General features: G+C 43.1%; 1 protein-coding gene across 20 annotated transcripts in view; it reads left to right on the top strand.

The window, feature by feature from the left end:
* The window catches only part of LOC1276193 (uncharacterized protein DDB_G0283357), a 77576-nt gene that overhangs the window by 30534 nt on the left and 26568 nt on the right, over positions 1 to 20474 (top strand). For all 20 annotated transcript variants that reach the window (XR_009765580.1, XM_061652408.1, XM_061652406.1 and 17 more), the window contains exon 3: positions 20092 to 20153. Coding sequence is in view for 19 of the 20 variants with exons in the window: in XM_061652408.1 (XP_061508392.1) it covers positions 20092 to 20153 (62 nt within the window). In the remaining variant the exon portion in view is untranslated. The remainder of the gene's footprint in view (positions 1 to 20091; positions 20154 to 20474) is intronic.

Genomic DNA, 20474 nt, shown 5'->3' with positions numbered 1-20474 from the left:
GTTGTACCGGTTCGGTTGGTGAGCCCGGGAAGGGAGGGTGGCACATGTCTGTGTGGGACGCACCTTGTGGAAAGAGTGATTTCTTTGCACGAATCGCCTCTACGTAACACTTCCGACCACGCATTACTCGGGCCGCGTCGTGTATGGTCACCTTATGGTCAGTGGCCGCGCGCAAAGTGGACGTGTGCGGGGCGGCGACCTTCAAAATAAATTGTTAGGTGACGGCTCTTTTTTTTTTTTATTTTATCGTCACGAAGAAGTGTGGGATCGAATTGAACAGTGTATGGAATTGCAATTTTTGTAGTTTTAACATTGCTTAAATAGTTATCTCTTATCGCCTCATTACCACTGCGATTGAATATGATTACATTTTACGCAGAACCACTGTTGCATGCAATATAGTGTCGTGCTAAGCCTTTGATTTTGTGCAAGAAAGGACGTGGGTTCGATTGCAGCCTTTTCCGGTCTTATTCTATCGCACAATAGGCGACGGTGGACACCGATTGTAATAAAATTAACAATTGTGTAGGTTATGTTTGTTGCATAGTTATGCAAAATAATTGGTTAATGTAGTTACAAAAACAAATCTCTTGTTGTCACACAACCGTATCCATTCGCGTAAAGATTGATTTGGCGTGCCGTTAGCAATTTTACATATTAAAAGTAGAATGTTCGTTTAGCAGTTCGTAAGGCGATTTGGCAACAAGTATGTCTGACAGCAGAGAATTTCAACAAAACTGAAGAAGAAATACGTTTATTGTATCTTTTTGATTAGCCTAATAAGCTAAATACATCTAAGCGATACGGCCAACTAGGCCATTCTTACGAGAAATATAAGCAAAAAGCTAAATAAAGCTCTATTATGCTTTATTCTCCTGAATGTTTCTTTCCTCTGCTTCTCCTATAAACTTTTCAATTCCTCAATTTACCGTCAATAGTCACTCCATCCACACACACACACACACTCGCTCGCCGTCCGTAGGCGATGATAACTAAATTGTTCTCCAGCATAATATTCACTGACAATTCCGGGCCGGTTTTATTTCTGCCGTTGTGTTATGCCGCCCACAATTCATCTCGAACTTTGGTCCCCTATCACCCCCTTTTCTGCCCTCCTACACCGATACTGCACCCGAACCCCTCTCCCTCTGCTCAATGAAGCAACTTCCTTCGCGTGTGCGTAAGCGGAACTCGCATCCTGAGCTCCTCTCCACCACTAAACTGCGCTCTGAAAAGTTGCGATGTGCTCGCTTTCAATTTCAAAACCCACCACCACCACCAGCTCTCCCCCCGTTTTCATATGCATATGGTGACAGAAAATATGCAAATTTTACCACGTATCGCGTCCCGCAGCCTCCGGCACAGCACCTAGACGCACGGCACATGGTTTTCAATTCGTTCCGATGCTGCGGCTGACTGTTTGTGCGCGGGTGTATGATAACCACCCATCGTCCTCCCCCCTCCCCCCATCGAATGAACGCTACCTTTCCTTTACGCAACCGCGACGACCCACACTTACCCCTTTGCCGCCTCCCCTTTCCCGTGCGCACAGACCAATCATCCATTTCCCGTATAATTATGGGGCGCACAGCCGACGAACCTGTGGGGCGGTGGTGCGGTTTTCCACCTACACGCAGCGGATACCGACCGGGAGGCGAAAGATGCGAAACTTCAAACCAGAAGAAACAATATTTGTTAGCTCAACCAGTATGTCTGTGCCGATTGATTCTACTTTGGGGCGCCCGTATATATGTTTAAGCGATCGACTGGCACGATTTTTTGCTGCTCCTCTGCTGCTGTTGTTGAAGCCATTAATGCTAGGTTGAATGCCGAAGTGATTGAATTATTCATCGAGCTCTAGAGCGACACAGGATGGCTTGGAGGGTGTGAGCAATGCCGGCAACACACCATAGTCATGATTTGGTGGTGTGTTGTATTGCCTTCTTTTATTTTTGGTGGCGGTGGATGAATCGTGATTTTGCTATCTTTGATTTTGCGCCTAAGGGGAAGCAAGAGCAACAATGTGCGTGTGTGGTGTGTTAGTTGAGCTTTGTCGGGGAATGGTTTCAACACGTTCATCACGCCGGTTTTGATGCTTTTGTCTTGTTAGCTTTGTCTAAGTGTCTTCAAACGAGCTTAAGGAAGGATTGTACGAAGAGGCATTAACCCTTAGGCGAGTGATCTTTGTGATTGATATTATATTCGTTATAATATATGTTTCGCATCTAGAAGAGTTGTGCTAAACTCAATTCAATGCCTCATCTTATTGTGCTTTATTATGTACTTAATCCAATAGTATTGCTCAATTTTAGGCATTTGGCATGCTCTCTAAAGCTTATGTTGTATATTACCGGACCAAACTATGTGATAGCAAAAGTAAGGCATTATTATTTGACATAAATGGCACATAAAATGTATAAAATTTGTCCCTTTTCTTCGAAAGTCGCTAGCCTCTGTCATCAAACTTATGTAGAATAGTTTTGGAATTGATGAAATTAGTGATGGGAGCTCGGAACCGGACCTACTCCGATTCTGTGTTCGGGATCAATTCCGGAGCCAATTCCGATGGTGAGCCGATTCTGAAGTCGGCTCTATAATCAGAATCGGAATCGACCTGAGAATCGTAATTTGCTCCGGAAACGGAATCAAGATTGACTCCAGAAATGGAATTATCTCCAGAACGAGAATCAGTTCTTCAATTGAAATAAAAAGTTTCAGAAGCGAAATCAGTCCGGGGATCTTCTTGAGAATAGATCGTTTACAAGTAATTTTTGATTCTTTGCGGCTATCAATACGTAGAATCATTGGACCCAAACGCCTATTCCTATGGAGATGCTAATAAAAATGACTCCGTTTCGAAGCCAATTCTAATTTCGGAGCCAATTCCGATGCCGGAGCCGATTCCGAAACCAATTCCAGAGACGATTCTGGAATCGATTCAGGAAAATAATTCCAGACCTACTATTCGGAATCGATTCCATAAAACTTCGAAGCTAGCCGGAATCGATTCCGACGAAATCTTCATGTTTCCCATTACTAGATTAAATAAAACATTAGAATCTGTTTCTCTGTAGTTGTCTTATAATGGTGATCAAAATTAGATGGAAATGTGAGATTTGTAGTCGATTCGACCCTTGTCAATATTATTTATTATTTTTATCCGTGGCCAACAAAATATATGTAGAATACTTGATAGCGACAAAATAGTATAAAATGCGTTGAACTTTTTCACATGAATATTCATTTCCGTTGCACTGAGAAATAAGATTTCATTACCAAAAAACTCTTCTTGGTAAAACCCTTTCCCCCACAAAATGCACAATCCGATGCCTTTATTTATTGCTATTGCCTTTGGCGGTCATGAGCAACTGTGTTGATGTTCTACGTCTATCTGTGTGTGTGTGTTTGTTGTTTTCCTTTCACGGTTACAGATGGTGTGTTTTGTTTCTTTTCCCTTTTGCTTTTTTATTTAATTATGTTTATTATTACCACATCCCGAAAGGCCGTTTTTTCCTTCTCCTCTGTGTGGTACTGTGGTGCACGCCCGTCGTGTATCCTCCGCTCGCGATCTCGCGTAATCTCCCAAATGGCCATCTTCGTTCCCATTTACTGATCGTGCCCGCACAGCCGTCCCCCCCCCTCCTGCCACCATAAAAGGCATGGACAGGAAATAATTAATTTCCGCACGCATCGCACCCACAACTTTGCCCTCTTTCTTCTCTCTCTGTCCGACAGAACAGCCTCGAGGTTGGGGTAGAACAACAACGCCACGCCGAACGGCCTCAATTGGTGTTTATTGCTCTTGGTTGGTTCTTTTCTCACATGTGGTGTTGTTACGCCTTTCTGGTCCGTTCCAGCAGCAGCAGCAGCCGCATCGGCAAGCTATATCGAGCACTATCCGGGCGGAAGCAACTTCAGAGCACCCCTTTTCCTCGGGCACCAAGCTCAGTGGCAGCCGCCAGCCTGAAACTGGAAAGTTGGAATAGTTTATTTATACATTGATGCATGTTTTGTGGAACTCTGAAACCGCGTGGTCGTCATTCCACCAGGGGAAGTGCAACTTTGCTCGAAGCCTTTTTCTTCCTTTTCCTGTTCCCTGGTTTAATCTGTGCATATATGTGTGTCTGTTTTGTACCGAAAACCAGCCGCCAGGCCACTCGGAAGAGTTCCATAAAGCACTTGCCACATTCACTTCGGGCATCGGGGCTCATTGGGTAATAATTGAAACTCCAAACGTTATCAGTAAAATTGCCCAAAGGGAAGAGAAAAGGGTCGTTTTGTTTAACGTTTTTCCTAGGCTGCTGCTTCTGTCACATATGTGGAATTGCCATGCATGCTGTAGCAACTGCTGCTGCTGCGTCTCTCTTGGGAGAAAGGGGTCCCATTTTGGGGCGTAAAAACACAGAAACCATCCCACACCGGAAGCGTATAATTGGCGCACGTAAAGATACGGCCATATGGTGATGCGGGAGTAGCATCCCAGTGACGGAAAGGGAGGAGAGAGCCAATTCCGTCCATGACCTTTTAGCTGGATGCTCCTGGAGTACAAAAAAGAGCACTAAAACAAAAGGAAAAACCGCCACAATGCTGGTGTATGTGTGGGGTCAGGAAATGACAGTGGCCTCTTTTTTTTTCTGTTCCCTTGTCTCTCTCTCTTTCTCTCTGCGCGGTGGCCGTTTTCAGTTCCCGTTTTCAGTGATTTATTCCATCTTTTTCGGACTGCGCCGGTGACCCGCTGGGCGACTGGCGGCGGGTAGCGGCCCGTAGCATAACAAAACATGTCTCCAATTTTTCCGAACCGGCTTCCGGTGGGCTAATTTGGGCAGCAGCGGCAGCCGTTCCAACGAGTAGTAGAAACGCTACGCTTCATGTGAACGTGCTGGGTGGCCAATCGGTGGGAAGGTTAGGGAGTTTTTTTTCTCCAATGCTGGAAGAGCCATTTCGTTTGCTAGAGCATATTAGTTGCGAGGTTGATTTTATGTGTGTGTTCTCTTTTCCCTCATGAGATGGCCTACATTTCAACTCCCGGGCGGGTCGACCTTATCTTTGTTGTGAATGTTTCGAACCTCGATTGGAATTGTTCCAGATTGCATATCTAATTCGCTCTCCTTCTTTTGAAGGGAGGTCAAAATAAACGTAATTTTCTAGAGTTTCTTGGAATTATTTCGGTCGAATGTTTCATCAAACTTTTTTCGTGTTTATTTTTGAACACTTTTTTGAAGTTATGTCCTACAATCCACGTTATTTCCATTTTAACTAAAAAGTTCGCCCCAATCCATAGATTCTATCCAATAAAACCTTACAACATGAAAGTTGCCTTGCATAGATGTCTCTTTTTTGCATTTACAAACATAAATGAAAAATTTGGTCATTTGGTGTGCCCAGCTCACCTCGGTAGATAGATTTTCATTATGAGATCATGCTATAATCAAATTAGTCCCTCAAAACATGTTTAATCAAGACAAAGATACAGTGAGAGAGATATGGTATGACAAAGAGAAAGAAAGAGAGACACAAATATAAAAAATAAATGAATAGAATGAAGAAGAACGAGGGAAAGAAATATAAAGAGAAAGAAAGAGATAAATAAATAAATAAATAAAGAAACAAACAAAAACTAGAAAGAGAAATAGTAGAAAAAGAAAGAAAGAAACAATTAGAAAGAGAAATCATAGGAAAAGGAAGAAAGTTTGGAAGAAAGATCAAGAAAAATAAAGAGAAAAAGATGAAGCAATAGAAAGAAAAATAAAGAGAGGAAAAGAGGAAGAAATAAAAAGAAAAATAAAGAGAGAAAGATATAGAAAGTAAAAAAGAAACAGATATAGAAAGAGTGCATGATCACAAAACAATTGCAGAGCACACTTGTAATAAGCTGCTTATCGTGTAATATGCCAAGAAAACTCCCCACAGTGCCCACGGGGCAATTCAATTGATGCAACCGCACCCGCTCGCTCCGCCTTCATTGCAGCAAAAGCTTATGCAACACGCAATTCATTAAGCTCATCAGCACACAATGTGTGATATAAACTACTCTCGCCGCGAGACACGGTACCTCGCGTTGTGAATTGCCTCCTCCATATTCCATCTTCAATACGCCCTATTCCGCCTTGTGCAATAGCAAGTGGGACGCTAAAAACCTGTCATGCGAAAAAAAGGGACAATCTTGGTACATTGGCTGCTGCTCGGTACCATTGGTTTCCTCCCCATTTCTACCCATCGCAAAGAATCACTAGCCATAATTCGCCTAGAAATTGCCCTCAATCTGTGCCGAAACGAAGCAGCAGATTCAGCACACTACCATATACCGTGGCCGCTTTCCTGTCTGGCCCCGTGATGATGGTGGTGAGGTCAATTTATCATAATTGTAGCGAATTGCTGGCTGCCACCGCGACCGGTGTAGCCGCTAAAATCTGACCTTTTGTCTGGGCCCCGGTTGCTGGTTGAATGTGTCGTCGTACCGAGCGGCAAGCAATCTTCCCGTACGGTGCAGAAAGCGTTCAATTGAGCGTATTTGAATATTCGGACTTAATGGAAAGAAAAGGTAGGTTGGTAGGCGCTTGGCCCACACCACGACCGCCGGCTTGAAATAAATCCCTTTCAGCCAGGCGGCACGACACAACTACTGCCTGGGTTGGAAAAAGGAGGAAAGACCCTTTTTGTTCAAGGGGTGCGTTGGCGTTGTCGTCGTGGTCGTCGTTTGCCATACAATCTAGTTGTTCGTTGGGCGTAAAACGTGCGTGCCCCTTCCGTTTCGCAGCAACATACAATCATGGCAGAATAATATGACACACAGTTCTATTGCATAATTGTTGCTGTCGCATTGCTAGTGACAGTGGGCGGTGTTGTTTTACATCAAGTGTTTTCGACATCCGGTTTAACCATATTTAGATGAATAAATAAAAAAGATTTGATTTCTTATTGACTTTAGTTTTTCAATTGGATATTAACATCTTAATGTTTATTGATTCATGTACGTTTTGTTTAGTGTGTACTCTTGTTAAAGTTTTACTTCATTTCATTTTTGAATTTCCTTACACTTTATTACTTTAATCTTTTCCTTTATGGTTTGTCCTTTATGGTATTGTCTTTTATTCTTCATTAATTGTTTCCTATTTTTAAATATTTCTCATTATTTTTCAAAAATTTTGTTCAATTTCTAATTTCTACACCATTCAATGTTGTTTAGTTATTATCTGGTTTGGTTTTTTATGTGTTGTTTTATTACTGTGTTTGTCATTTCTGTTGAGCTTAAATTGAGAGTTTTATATGATTTATAATATTTACGAATTGCTCTTATTATTACAACTTTTCATGATAATATTAAAAATGATAAATATGAATTTGCATGTTTGAGGTACACATCTAGTGAACATAACCTCGATGTAGTTAAGCTTGTACCTAGCACAGAACAGAATAAAAAATCACACATACACACACACGAGTGAAAGTTTTACATGACACGATTGCATTAGTCTGGAATGTACCGTCCCTCCTCTTGTTTGATGCGTCTCCACTTTCCATTCTAATTCTCCCTTTCCCTCACTTGTACAAAAGCAAAGCAAAATAAGCAATCAGGCGAGCAGACAATTTACACTTGTTCTTGTTCCCGTGTTTTCATTGTGTTTTGTGCATAAAACGTACACACGACGCCCAGGGTTTACTCTGTGCACGCTTTTGCCACACGTCACCAATTTGCCACCAAGAGCTGCCGACAGCTAGCTCGAGCCACACGCCCCCTTGCCAACTTATTGCACCTGCAGCTCTGCCGCTCTTGGTGCACGCGATGTTAGGAGAAATCACGCGCACGGGTGGGGGTTGCTAGTGCTGTAGGGGGGCTTATTGGATGAACCCGTGCTGTCGAAACGTTTCCCCACCGGTAGAACAAATGCCCATCGTTGCCGGGCATTCCCTCGGTAGTATTATCACTACAGTTTCTAATTAGGACCTTATGTGGAGTGTGTTTTTTTGTTGCGCTGTGGTGGATTACACGGGAAAGCACATTGGCTGGTTTCGATAGAACGAAACACACACACCCAGTGAGGGAAAAGTAGAGAGAGAGCGAGGATGAGTTGTCTGGTGTATGCGCGCGACATTTCGCCGGTGTAGCGTTTGGCCACACTGATTTCGGTTCACTTCCTCGCGACAAATCTGGGCATGTGTGTGTGTGTCTCGTCGTCAGTGAAACGCTTGAGCGCGCTTGTGTGATACGACGCGGCATGGAAATGGTCTAATAATTATGTAGATAAAGCCCCCAACGTTTGCGAATGCACCGGCTGGGATGGAAGTGTAGCCCCGAGGAAGAGCATACAGCACGACGACACTCCCCATCGGTATCGGTGTCTGTGTGTGTTTCATGAGGAAATGCTAGCGACCAAAGGGAGGGCGAAGGATGAGGTCCTTTTCAGATCCTGGTTGGTGGTTGGGATTGTTTGTGTAAGTGTTTCACCGCTTCTCTTTGTGGTTTGATAACACACAGACACACCGCTGTGGAGAGAACCATTGTGATTGCGATGTAAAGGGCGCCCGTGACAAGCTCGTTTAGTGGTAGGTAGTGGTGGTGGTGGTGGTGGTGGAGATAATTGTATGAAGAACCAACACACCGAACGGAGGTTGCGTTTTTGACGCGTGCTCCTGGGGGTGGCTTTCTGTTGGCAAAATAACAAAAAAGTCACGGTTCTAGTATCAAGATCGACGCAGAATGCCTCGTGCGTGCCTGCCCCTTGTGCTCGTTGTGTGTGTCGCTGTTTTGCCCCGAGGGTTTGCATTTAATTTATTAGCGCAGATTATGATACTGTCGTCGGCGGTGGATATTACGTATCGTTGGGAGTAAGAGTAAAAAAACACACATGGAAAAGGTATGAGTTAGAATATCTATTGACATGACCCGTGTATAAGTTATGCAATGTTATTAGCTTAAAACGGTGTTGAAATTATGAACCACAGAGTAGCAGGAGCCTAGCCTTACTAATTTTATTTAAAACATCATTCAATCAATAAATGCAAATAAGCATGCAAATAATGTAAATTCAAGTGACATGTCTTGCACAATCTCTCACGCTGGCTCTACTAGGAGACGTCCTACAGACTATTATAACGTCGGAGAGACAGAGAGAATTTACCATAAGTGAAAGATCGAGCCGGTCTCGTAGTACAGTCGTCAACTCGTACGACTTAACAACATGTCCGTCATGGGTTCGATCCCCAAATAGACCGTGCCGCCATACGTAGGATTGACTATCCTGCTATGGGGGGAAATCAATTAGTCACTGAAAGCCAAATCCCACTAGTGGTACAGGCAGGCCTTGACCGACAACGGTTGTTGAGCCAAAGAATAAGAAGAAGAAAGATCTTGGCGTATGGATGGATGAATCATTAAGATTTTTAAAGATCATATCAATACTACTATTAAAAATGCTAGACAAACTCTCGGTATAGTGTCTCGTTTATCCCGTGATTTTGATGATCCCCGGGTTGTTTAATGGCTTTGTACTGCTGCTGGGTTAGACCAATTTTAGAGTACGCTTGCATAATATGGGCCGCGGCTGGTAGCACAGGAAATCATTGAGAAAGTACAAAAACGATTGCACTCAACAAGACATTTAGGGCATCAAATACACCAATTCCAGACTATGATACACGCTGTCAACTTAGCAATTAGAAAAGCAGAATGTGCACTTCTTTCAGGAGAAGACAATGTTCATTGCTAATATTCTGTACAATATGCTCAATTGCCCTTCTTTGCTTATTTGTCATTGTGTTCATTATCCTTGTTGTATAATTGTCATTTTCCCGTAACCTTATTAATAGGTGGTCTTTGCATCAGGTTAGAATAGGTTAAGATAATATAGATAGGGTAAATGTACCTATAGTGGTGGTAGTATCAATAATGGTGGTATTGCACTAAAATGCGGTTCATACGGAAAATTACAAGTAATTAAGTTATTTAAGTTAATGTGAAATGTTCTGTAGCCTTTTACAAAGGGTTTAAAAGTTAAATGGGGCCATTCCGTTACTTAGTGACCGAAAAACCCATTATTTTGTGAAATGTGTCAACATTTTTCCAAAATCCTTAGGATTTCATAACGAAACTCATTTTTCTGTTAACGTTCTAAATGATCACATAACCACGCAATTACTAGTTTTTCAACATAACTGTTATGAAATGTTATTGTTTTACTAAAAAATGAATCAAATTGCTATGTGTTAAAATATTCAGAAATTATCCTTCCTGACACTTTAAATCCATTAAAACACATCGGTACCACTACAAATTGCACCACTATTGGTACATTTACCCTATAGGATTTAAGAACAACTTGTTCAGCCTATTATGAGCGGACAATTGAATATACATTAACGAACAATAAACAAACAATAATTAAAAAAAATGTCCGTCTACATTTGGTCCTTCGTACCGGATACTAACTCTTTAATACTCCTTCACAAAAACTTCACTTTTGATTTAATTAATCTTCTATTTGATTCTGAATCATGTTACGGCAGTCTTGAAATTAATGTATTTATAAATACCAGAAAATTGATTACACAAGCTTTAATAAACCCTTGTCTAAGATTCGTACGCTCTAGACACCAACGAAATTAGCTGACGGACTTACTGGTTGACTCACGGTTTGTTGTTTGGGTTTACAGCGAATTTCTTTGATCAATCGGTTTCTTTGATTCAATCGGTGCATGAGATGTGTGAAGAAAAAAAGTAAAAGAAAACCCCAAAAATACATCGCCACCAGCACACGCACCACCAACAGCGATATAAATCGTGCTGCTGTACCGAGTGAAGATGCACGCCAGCCCATTAAACGCGATAACATACGCAATCCTAGCAATCCAAACTCATTGAACCATGGCATAAACCTCGCGCTCTCTATCTCGCTCGCGCTCTTGCGATCCACTCAACAGTTAATTAACACATTCTGCCAGAGGATGTGTACCTTTTAACGTGTGTGTTTGTGTGTGTGTGCATGTATCGCTTCTACCCCAGCCCTACAGCGCAGCCTCTTTGATGGTGAATTATTTGTAACGGATAGGTTTTGCACGTGGGATGAGGAAGCTTAAGACACGCTCATTACCTACCGGGCGGCATCGGCTCATCGATCCGCCGCCGCCACAGTTGCTTCATCATCGCTGTCGAAGTCGGCCACCAGCGCCCCCCCCAGTTGGCCCCTTCCTTTCCTTTTTGCCGCTACCAAGAAGGAAGGCTATTTTAACAACGCGCATGACTCACGGTTGTGCGAAGTGTGCGAGGAGGTGCCGCGATAGCGCCCACTACTACTGTGCGTGTAGCTGGCGGGCAAAACTAAACATAGATCCACATACAATGCCAGTCACGAATCATCTGACGCCGCAATCAATCCGGTGGGGTCCGTGTGGGTGCGGACGCACCGAGTGTGCGGGGGGATGGCTTCTAATCACACGGCCACACGAGAGTTGGAGATGCGATCGAGCGTGCTCTGCAAATCTGGCTGATGGCGAAAGGGAGGCACGGGCACCAACATAACCTAATTTTGTTGCACAATTCGGCACAATCAGATTCTCGAGCGAGCCCCCCAACGGTTTGCCTACCGCGGGGGAAGATTATGTTCACCGTTTCTCCTTGGCAGCTGCTTCCAGACGAACAAATACGGGCGTGATGAGATGGGAGTGAGAAGGGAGCAAATGTTATCGATTCCTTCGAACCACCGCTCATTAGAAACAGCTCTTCAGGGGGGATGCCCCAGGAAATCTCAATATTTGTCTCTCACGCAGCGCCAAATTGATCTTCGAGCGAGCTCCAGCTCGGGCGCCAAGATCTCCCGCTGGATGTGCAAACAGCAGCACGCATAAGCGCTTAATTAGTTCAACTGCAAATCACATCAGCGAACGAAAGATCTCAATTTCCTTGAAGGTTTTTTTTGAAGCCTGGAAAAGAAAATGAATCAAACGGTGGTCTAGTTGGTGTTCCAAACAGACTAATGAACATAAATCTCAGACCAACATCTCATTTTGGTTTCGATGTCTTGGAATCGAGGGCGGTCCCGTGGTACAGTCGTTAACTCGAACGACTCAATAACACGCCCGTAATGGGTTCAAGCTCAGAATGGACCGTCCCCCCGCAGTAAGGACTAACTATCCGGCTACGTAGTATTGAATAAAGTCTTGAAAGCCTGTTTTATAGGCCGGCATGTCCGCGCAGGACGTTTACGCCAAATAGAAGAAGAAGTCTTGGAGTCTAGTGTAAGATTCTTCAGTCCTTAATGATCCAATATTTTGAAATGGGTGAAATATATTGAAATATCTTGAAATTGAAAAAGACCTTAAAATGCTATATTGAGTTTGAATAGATTTTGCAAATCGATGTAATGTAATGCAAAAATGTACTTCAGTGGAAGGACTGTCCAAAACCTAATCTGCAATTAGATTGCTAAAGTTGCCGAGTTTAATCGTAAGATAATCCAACTTAAAATATGGAAATAAAAATCAGGTACCATGTTTGCAACTTCAACTCAGGTTGAAGGATAAAAAAGTCAATTCAATGTTTATGACATCAAAGTCAAAAGCTTTTCTTTCACTGTGGAGTTTGCTGGTTCATTGAAGATATCGAATCTCAGAGCGTAACTGCATTTCCGCACATCATTCTAATCGAATCAATAGACACAATTTCTTAATCAATAATCATCGCCCTACCACATCGAAACACCAAATCATTTCCGTGTCCATCTGCTTTGCCGCGTTTGCCTTCGATGTCTGGAAATCACGTTTTCCCGATTGCCGCTACTTCTTCCTCCCCGGCGTGCGTGCAAACAATCAATTAGTTCTCTGAAGATGATGGTGCGCGTCTCTCACCTCTTTTCCCAATTTCTTCAAACCCTTGGCCAAAATGGGTTGGTGAAAAATTGCCACCTCCCACCAGCACCATCACCCACCAAAGGCATCTTCGGGAGAGGAGGAGGAAAAACTAAGGGGCCAGGAACAGAAGGCATCGAGCATTGGTGTGTTCGCTTTGCTTTCACGCGCGAAAGATACGCTCTCGAACTCTCGGGGCCGAGAAATATGCGCTAGCGAAAGGCATGGCCCAGTTCCCATATATTGAGGTTAGGTGGTGGTGGTTGCCCCGGTGGCTAAAACAAGGGAGATGGGTTCGTGGTCGGAAAGGGAGAAAATTCGCTTCAGCGTTAACCTTGTTTCCGTCGGATGTACGAGTGTGTATCTGTGTGTGTGTGTCTGTGTGGGGTGGAAGGTGGAATTACTATGCCAGCGAGAGGGGAAAAAAGGAAACTTGTTCCTGCCATATCTGACCTTCTCGCAAAGCCCTTGCATAGTGTACTTATCGGCTGGAAACAGCTGCCAGCCAACGTGAGGTGTATTCAATGCCCTCTCCGTGGCGTTGCAGCTCCAAGAATCTGAACTGCGTGCCGTACCCTCTACAGCGCACAGTTGACTCTTTTGCCCTCCAGGGTCTTTTTTTTTTCGTTGCTCTTGTCTTTCTTGGGCCATATTTGGTGTATGGCAATGTCTTGAAAGGTGCGGAATAGGTGAAAGGTGACCGGTGAAACCGATAGCCAGCGGACCCAGCCGCCCGATAAGGCTCTAACTAGCCGTCAGCCGGGTGCGAAAAGGTGATAGACACCCGGGCAGTATACGGAAGGTGTCCGTTTAATGAGACGCCAAGGTGATGTTTTGGTTTGGTGTGTCTACTTTTGGTTCTTTGTCGCCAACAACGGCGACGCAAAAAAACTGGAGCAACTGAAGCGAAAAGAGGTGGGGAGAGTGTTGTGCAAAGTGAAGCAATCGAATGCAAGAAACAAACGAAACAGGCAACGTCCACAGCCAGTTGCTAAACTTCCGACGCAAATATTGACGCAATTTATCTTAGACACATCGTCGTCTTGTGTATGTGTGTTTGTGTCTGTGAGGTTCTCGATGCGGTTACTAACTACACTTTGCGCATTTGTATCGTTTCTTCTGTTTCTTCTTTTTCTTTTTCATCATCTTCTTCTAATGTTTATCTCATCGTGCAGTGCAAACATTTGCGCAATGCCAGACAAACACAAGACACTCGATTTGCCCGAATCGGTAGCCTCTTAAACGTCTCCCGTAAAGTCTGCCGGATTATTCAAGGTGTTCTTTGTTGGTGTTGTTGGTCAGTGCGAGGAGGCTTATGTGTACACATCACTTTTTTATAATGATTATCGCCTTAATTGTCCGGGGCCTCGATAAAAGGCCCCTTGGTGGGGTAGAATTTGCTAAACAAGTGCATTCCTCCAGCGTCGCGCCCTACTTCGTTGTAGAAGTGCGTGAGAATTCGTTCGGTAAAGATTGTTTGTTGTTGTGCGCTGGCTTACAGTTGTGGATTTAAAAACGAGCAAAGCCGTAGAGCTGTGGAGATTAAGGCGATGTTCTTTTGTATTTATAGGGTAGGAGGGTACATGTTAATTTCGCTATCAAGATCAGGTGGGATTGGGTGTGTAAGGCATCGTAGTATCGTACGTGTTTGGCTGGGCGTACTGATGTCGAACTGTTCTACTTTTACATCACAACATTACGTCACACACGTTCCTTTGTTGAGATGTAGAACGATCTTTTCTCGATGCAACATGTTTACAACATTTTTTAACAACTGTTTCTCCAACTCGATTGAATCGATGAGATCGTCAGAAATGTGATGAAATGATGATTTTATTTCATGCTCTTTGGAAAAACGGTGCATTCATAGAATGAATACTGTTCAAAGTAGTGGAGTGAGCTAGGAATCAGGCCTACACACTTCCGTGTTCGGAATCAATTTCGGATCCGATTCCGATAATATATTCTGGAGTCGATTCCGGAGCCGATTCCGGAGTCGATTCTGCAGCCGTTTCTGGAGTCGTTTCTGTAGTTGACTCCGGAGCCAATTCCGGAACCAGAATCCAGAATGAATTGCTATTTGCTTCAACAACAGAATCAGAATCGACTAAAGAAATTGACATAAGTTGCAGAAGCTAAATCAATCCGCGAATCTTCATGAGAATGAATCGTTTACTAATCAATTTTGATTCTTTCGGCTGTCAATAGATAGCATCATTGGACCCAAACGCCTTTTTTATGGAGATGCCGCATTTGAAGTCGATTCTGATTTCGGACCCAATTCCGATTCCGGAACTGATTTCGATTTCGGAACCGATTCCGATTCCGAAACCAATTCTGAATCCGGAGCCGATTCCGTAGCCAATCCCGGAACTGATTCCGGAACCAATTCCGAATTCTGTCCGGAATCGATTACAGCAAACTTCGGAGCTAGCCGGAATCGATTCCTACCATCACCACTAGTTCAATGGTCAATAGAGTTCCATGAAAATTGGATTCAATTTTCGCTTAAGTCGGAATCATCAATACATTTTTAAACAACTGTAGTTTTCTCTAAAATATAGTTAATATTTAATATCACTTTACATCGACTGTGTTGCCATATTTGAATCCATATGAATATTTAATATTTAACACTCTTCCCAAAGCTAATTTTAACTTGTCAAGTCTTCACTATCTTACTCTCCTGCCTTTTTCACCATTTTATTGGACAGGTTTGTTGCTGGCTTTCAGCACATAGTTCAGCACACAGAAATGTCAAATGTTTAATTCAGTTTCACTTGTCGCTCGAAACTCGGTCTAAGCCTATCTGCTACCCTACTACACCTGTTCGCAACATCCGGCTAGTGGTTGGTCACGTTTTATTATACACGCCACCACACAAACAATACAAAGCAAATTTTTATTGCACGCAAAACTGACTCACGCTCATCGTTCGCTCGACTTCTTATCATTGTGACTCTTGGGAACTTGTTTTTGATTGTGTTGTTTTTTTTTTGTGTTTATTGAAACTTTCTAGTGGAAACGTATTTTTATGATGTTTAACTTCTTTTGTACGTATGCAAACTATTTATAGTACCTTTATGTTAATTTAGATTTGTAGGTCGGTTGAAGCTAGTTTTTTCTTGTCATTTTTCTCTTTTGTTTTGTGTGTGCTTGTGTTGGAGTAATTGTGGTTTTGGTAAGTTTAACTTATCATCTTAATTTCTTAACTGTTTTCTTTTTAAATCCCTTCAATACTTCGCTTATATCCTCCCATTTTCTTATGATGCTCTTATGATTTCAACGTAAAAAAGTATCATTTTGTGCAGCATTTTTCTTTTCCTCTTCAAACACCTCTTGGTGGTTTTTTCTTAACAACTCTTCTGCTTATTCATTGCGTGTAAATTATGCATACCGCTTACACGGACATCACACACGCACATTGCCCGAAGGCTGGCTTGTGCACATCCTGTCGCCCGTTTGCCGCCTCGGATGGCATAACGCACGCAACAAACCCCTCATATGCACCGGTGGTGGACCCACCCGCTCGAAACCACCTTTATTTACTCCCGTTTTCAGCTGGCTAGAAAGGTGTCAATGACATTCCCGGCTCCGGCTAGCCCAAACTGTGTGCAACTCCCTCTCCCCAGCCCCATTATGCTCGCTCCGTGGTCCGGCCCTATATTTGAGCAGCTTTTCCGTCCTTTCCTGCGCTCGCCGTGGCTTCTTTCGTCTCCACTCCTGCCTGCTGTCCCCGTGCTTTACTATTATGCTGCTGCACTATATGCAGGTTCTGTTTGTTTATCAGACCGTTCATAAAGTGTAAGCTAAGCGGTGGGGGAGGGAGAGAGAGAGAGATGGAGAAAATGTCGGATACCATGCAATGAGGAAAAGAAAATAAATGATAAAAATGTGTAACTTATGAATAGAGGAGGACTGGGATGGGCGATAGATGAGCGAAGAAAGACCGAATGCAGAGTGTTGTGCTGCCAGCGCTCGATCGGAAAGAAGCATAACGCTCCGTTTCCGGCCAATGATCACGCGTTTGAGGAAAGAAGTATGTTTCTTCTTGCGCATTTCTTGCCCTGCCTGCAAGGGGCTATGTACGGGGCCAAATTGTGCAAACGCTTGGGATGGTAAAGATTGTATAATGAAAATGCAAATTTGGTGGAAATAAAGGCTTGGATAATGAATAAATCATCGGTACTGGCCCGGTACCGGCGAGTGTGAAAAACAATTACACCATATCGCACTTTCGTGTGCATGGTTCGGGGAAAACATTACTTTTTTTTTATTTTTCTCTTGTTGGTTGTCGAAAGTTTCCTTGTACTTTCAAAAAATTTGTTTAAGAGCTGTCCATTTCGTCATTATTACTAACAATTTATGAAAATTTGAATGACTTTTCAACGATCGTTTGTAGCAATAAATACACAAATCGCTGTGAGTTTGACATTTTCAAGCTATTTTCACATTAATGGTGTAATTTGAGCAATCGAAAATTATAGGCAAATGCGGTTGCTTTTCCATTTGCGCCCTTTAATTAACGTGCATTTTGATAATAGTTTTCATCCTTTCAAATGTAACATTTCTACTCAATCTTGCTTTTTCAGGTCGTTGAACCTTTCTCCTAACAATCATTTCTTCAAAAATATCTCAAACTAAACATCTCCTTACCTGTATCATTACCAAAAGGGGAGGTACTTCCCCTTGCTTGCTCGCTTGATTTTCTCAAAATCTAATTATTATGAAAATCGTTTGCAAGCGCGCATATCGCACCAGTCAAAACACACACACACACACACACACACACACACACACACACACACACACACACACACACACACACACACACACAAATGTCTACTTATGAATGCATTTCCTCCCGAGCAGAGTCGTCAGTCTGCATTTCCGCTTCTCCTCCATCCCATTATAGCCTGTTCGAAATTGGACAATTTCTCACTTCACTTTCCCGAACTCTAGCCGAACCTCTCTGCCATGCCTCTATTTAACTTTTGATCGTTGGGTCTTACCGGGTCTGCCGGTAGTGAGGCGGTGGGTTATGCAAGCACGGGGGGGGGGGGGGGGGGGGGGTTAGGTCAAATCTCCTGCCAGCCCTAACAACAGCCCAGTTTGTTTACACTATCGCTGGACGCGTTTTCTGTTTTGTAGTTTTCAGCCTGAACTCACATGCTCGTTGCTCTATTTGTCGAGCTGCCTGCAGATGATGGTGGACGTTGTTCGTTTGGTGGGATGCGGAGGATGACTTTAAAGCTATTTAAGCAATGTTTTCGTTGGAGCATATCTCTCAACTCGTCGTAGTTCCCCTCGGCTATTGTTTAGCTTTTTCACGTCAAGCGTGAAGGTGTTTCGCGTCTTCGCGTTGGCCGTCGTTAGCCATTGGGGCGGGAGGGAAGAAAAGCCCTTACTAAGTTCGACAACAAAACGCCGAACGCCACAATGTGTACCAGTTACTACTACTTTCCCTTCCTCACCGATTCGTCTGTTGTGCCGCTTTTCGCAGGAAGAGGGTAATTATTTCATTCTTTTTTCCACTTCTTTTAATTCAATTTAATACCTCTTCATGGATGTTATGAAATCGAGCATTATTTCCCCCTTTTTTTGTTTTATTCATTTTGTATCTTCTTTACTCCCTCCGTGGAGCATTTTTCCCCGAATCTTTCCACGACGTGCTTCACCTTTAAATTCCTTTAAGAAATATTTCCCTTTTCTGCTCTTCCCTTTTTTTGCTGTTGTTGTCTTGTTCATTAAACGTCTCTATCTCATCCATCACTCTTCTCCACCCCCCCGGTTTAACGTCAGATTTCATAACGCATCTTTTTGTAACATCATTATATTGCTGCGTAATCAAATCATTTTGAAGGAAGTGAGCGTTTTTCTTGTTCCAATTTTCGGTGCAATACTGATATTTTTTGTTGGGTTTGGTCGTTGGTTTGCCAAAAAGAAAGTGCGCTCGGTGAATTAGTTTTAAACAGTCAAATTATAGGCTTTTAATGTAATTTCCCTTCGGAATAAAACGTCTTCCCTTCCTTATTCAAAAGCAACACTCTCCCATAAGACACTTTTTTCACTTTTCATGCTAATACATCTAATTGTGAGCGCTTTTCATTCGGGATTACCACCTTCTCTTTCGGCCTGGGTTTAATGCTAATCCTTCACCCCTTTTTGTCGATTGGCAGCCACTGCCCACTCCACTCCATCGCGCATAATGCGCTCCATTTATGCTGTCTACATCATCCCCCGCCCCAGGTTTGTGGTGGTTGCATTCGATAGCGAATCGAAAATGTGTGGCGGTGGTGCGAGATGTGATGCTTGACACTTGATGAGATATCTCTCACTCACTTTGTGGGTTGCCGGCTGGCAGTGTGATCTGACATTTCAACAACGAGTTACGAACCTGAACCGCTGTCTCTTCTCCCGCTGATGGAGGAGCCAGTCCCCCTATTTGTGCCCAGGCCTAGGCGAGCACCAGTGAAATAAGTCTTTTCATTCAAAGCGCACTCATTGATTGTGCTGCACAAATAGGAAGCCTTCTTTTGGGAGGCTGCTGCGCGGGTGATGAATAACATTATTACCAGGCGCAGGGTGTGGGACGGTGATGTGGATGTACTGCCGGCGAGAAACCATCAATAGCGACAGACGGCAGGGCAGTCAGATACATGGGCACCCAGACGCAGTTGTTCAACCTTTGCGCAATATCTCTGTCGCTCTCTATCTCTTTCTTTCTCTATGTGTATTGCTCCCTCGGTACCTTTTGCTTGGCACTTCGTAAAAAAAATGCACTTCTTTGTGCATTTGTGATGCGCCAATGCAACCTTATGCCGCTTATGAATTCATCATCATAAGTAGTTGTTGCTGTGTCTGTGTCAGTTTCTTCTTTTCTTCAGCAGGGAGGGAGGTTTGCACGAATTCAAAAGAACATTTGACGAGCGCAGAAAAAAGGAGCAATCTTTTGCTTTTAGTGTGCGCGTGCTCTGGCAAATGTGAGGCTGCAGTAAAAGTATTCAAATTTTTCCAGTAAGGGAAAGGCACACATGAATTCCTTCAAAAGAACTGGGCAGTAAAAGAGATTTGAAAATGTGCTAACAATAAACCTCACCAACTGATGTACCACATTTAGAAGGGGAAGTAACGCGTTAAATTAGAGAAACGTTAGATAAGTAAGAACAGCGCTGTGCTCCGTCCCTTTTCCTAATGAAAATCTTCCACTTTTATTCATCGTATTGTTTGCATTCTTTTCTTTTTTTTCAGAACTCAAGCCCCCTGTGGGAGGACTTCATTGCCAAAGCAACAAAGCTGCATGCATGTCTAAGGTACGTATACGAATTCCTGTTTGTTTTCGTTTTTGTAGTAAAAAAAAAATAAAGAGGAAGGAAATTAACTTTACCGTAGTACTTGAGCATTTATTTTGTCGATTTGAAATTGTTTCGCTAGCCTCGAAGAGCGGTACACAAAGAGTGGGGTAATAAATCATGCACACAACTAATTTGAACACAGCGTATGCCCACGGACGACGATCGCCCGTTTGATCGATAGCTTTCGACCAAAAACCGTTCGAGTGACGTGGTTTTTGATTCTTCTTTTTGGTAAAAAAAAAACTCAAAAGTGAGGCACAACAACATTCTTACCGAATT

This window comes from Anopheles gambiae, chromosome 2 (genome assembly GCF_943734735.2).
Source record: "Anopheles gambiae chromosome 2, idAnoGambNW_F1_1, whole genome shotgun sequence".
NCBI lineage: Eukaryota > Metazoa > Arthropoda > Insecta > Diptera > Culicidae > Anopheles > Anopheles gambiae.
Note: the sequence above shows the minus strand (reverse complement) of the source record. Positions and strands in the feature narration are given on the sequence as shown.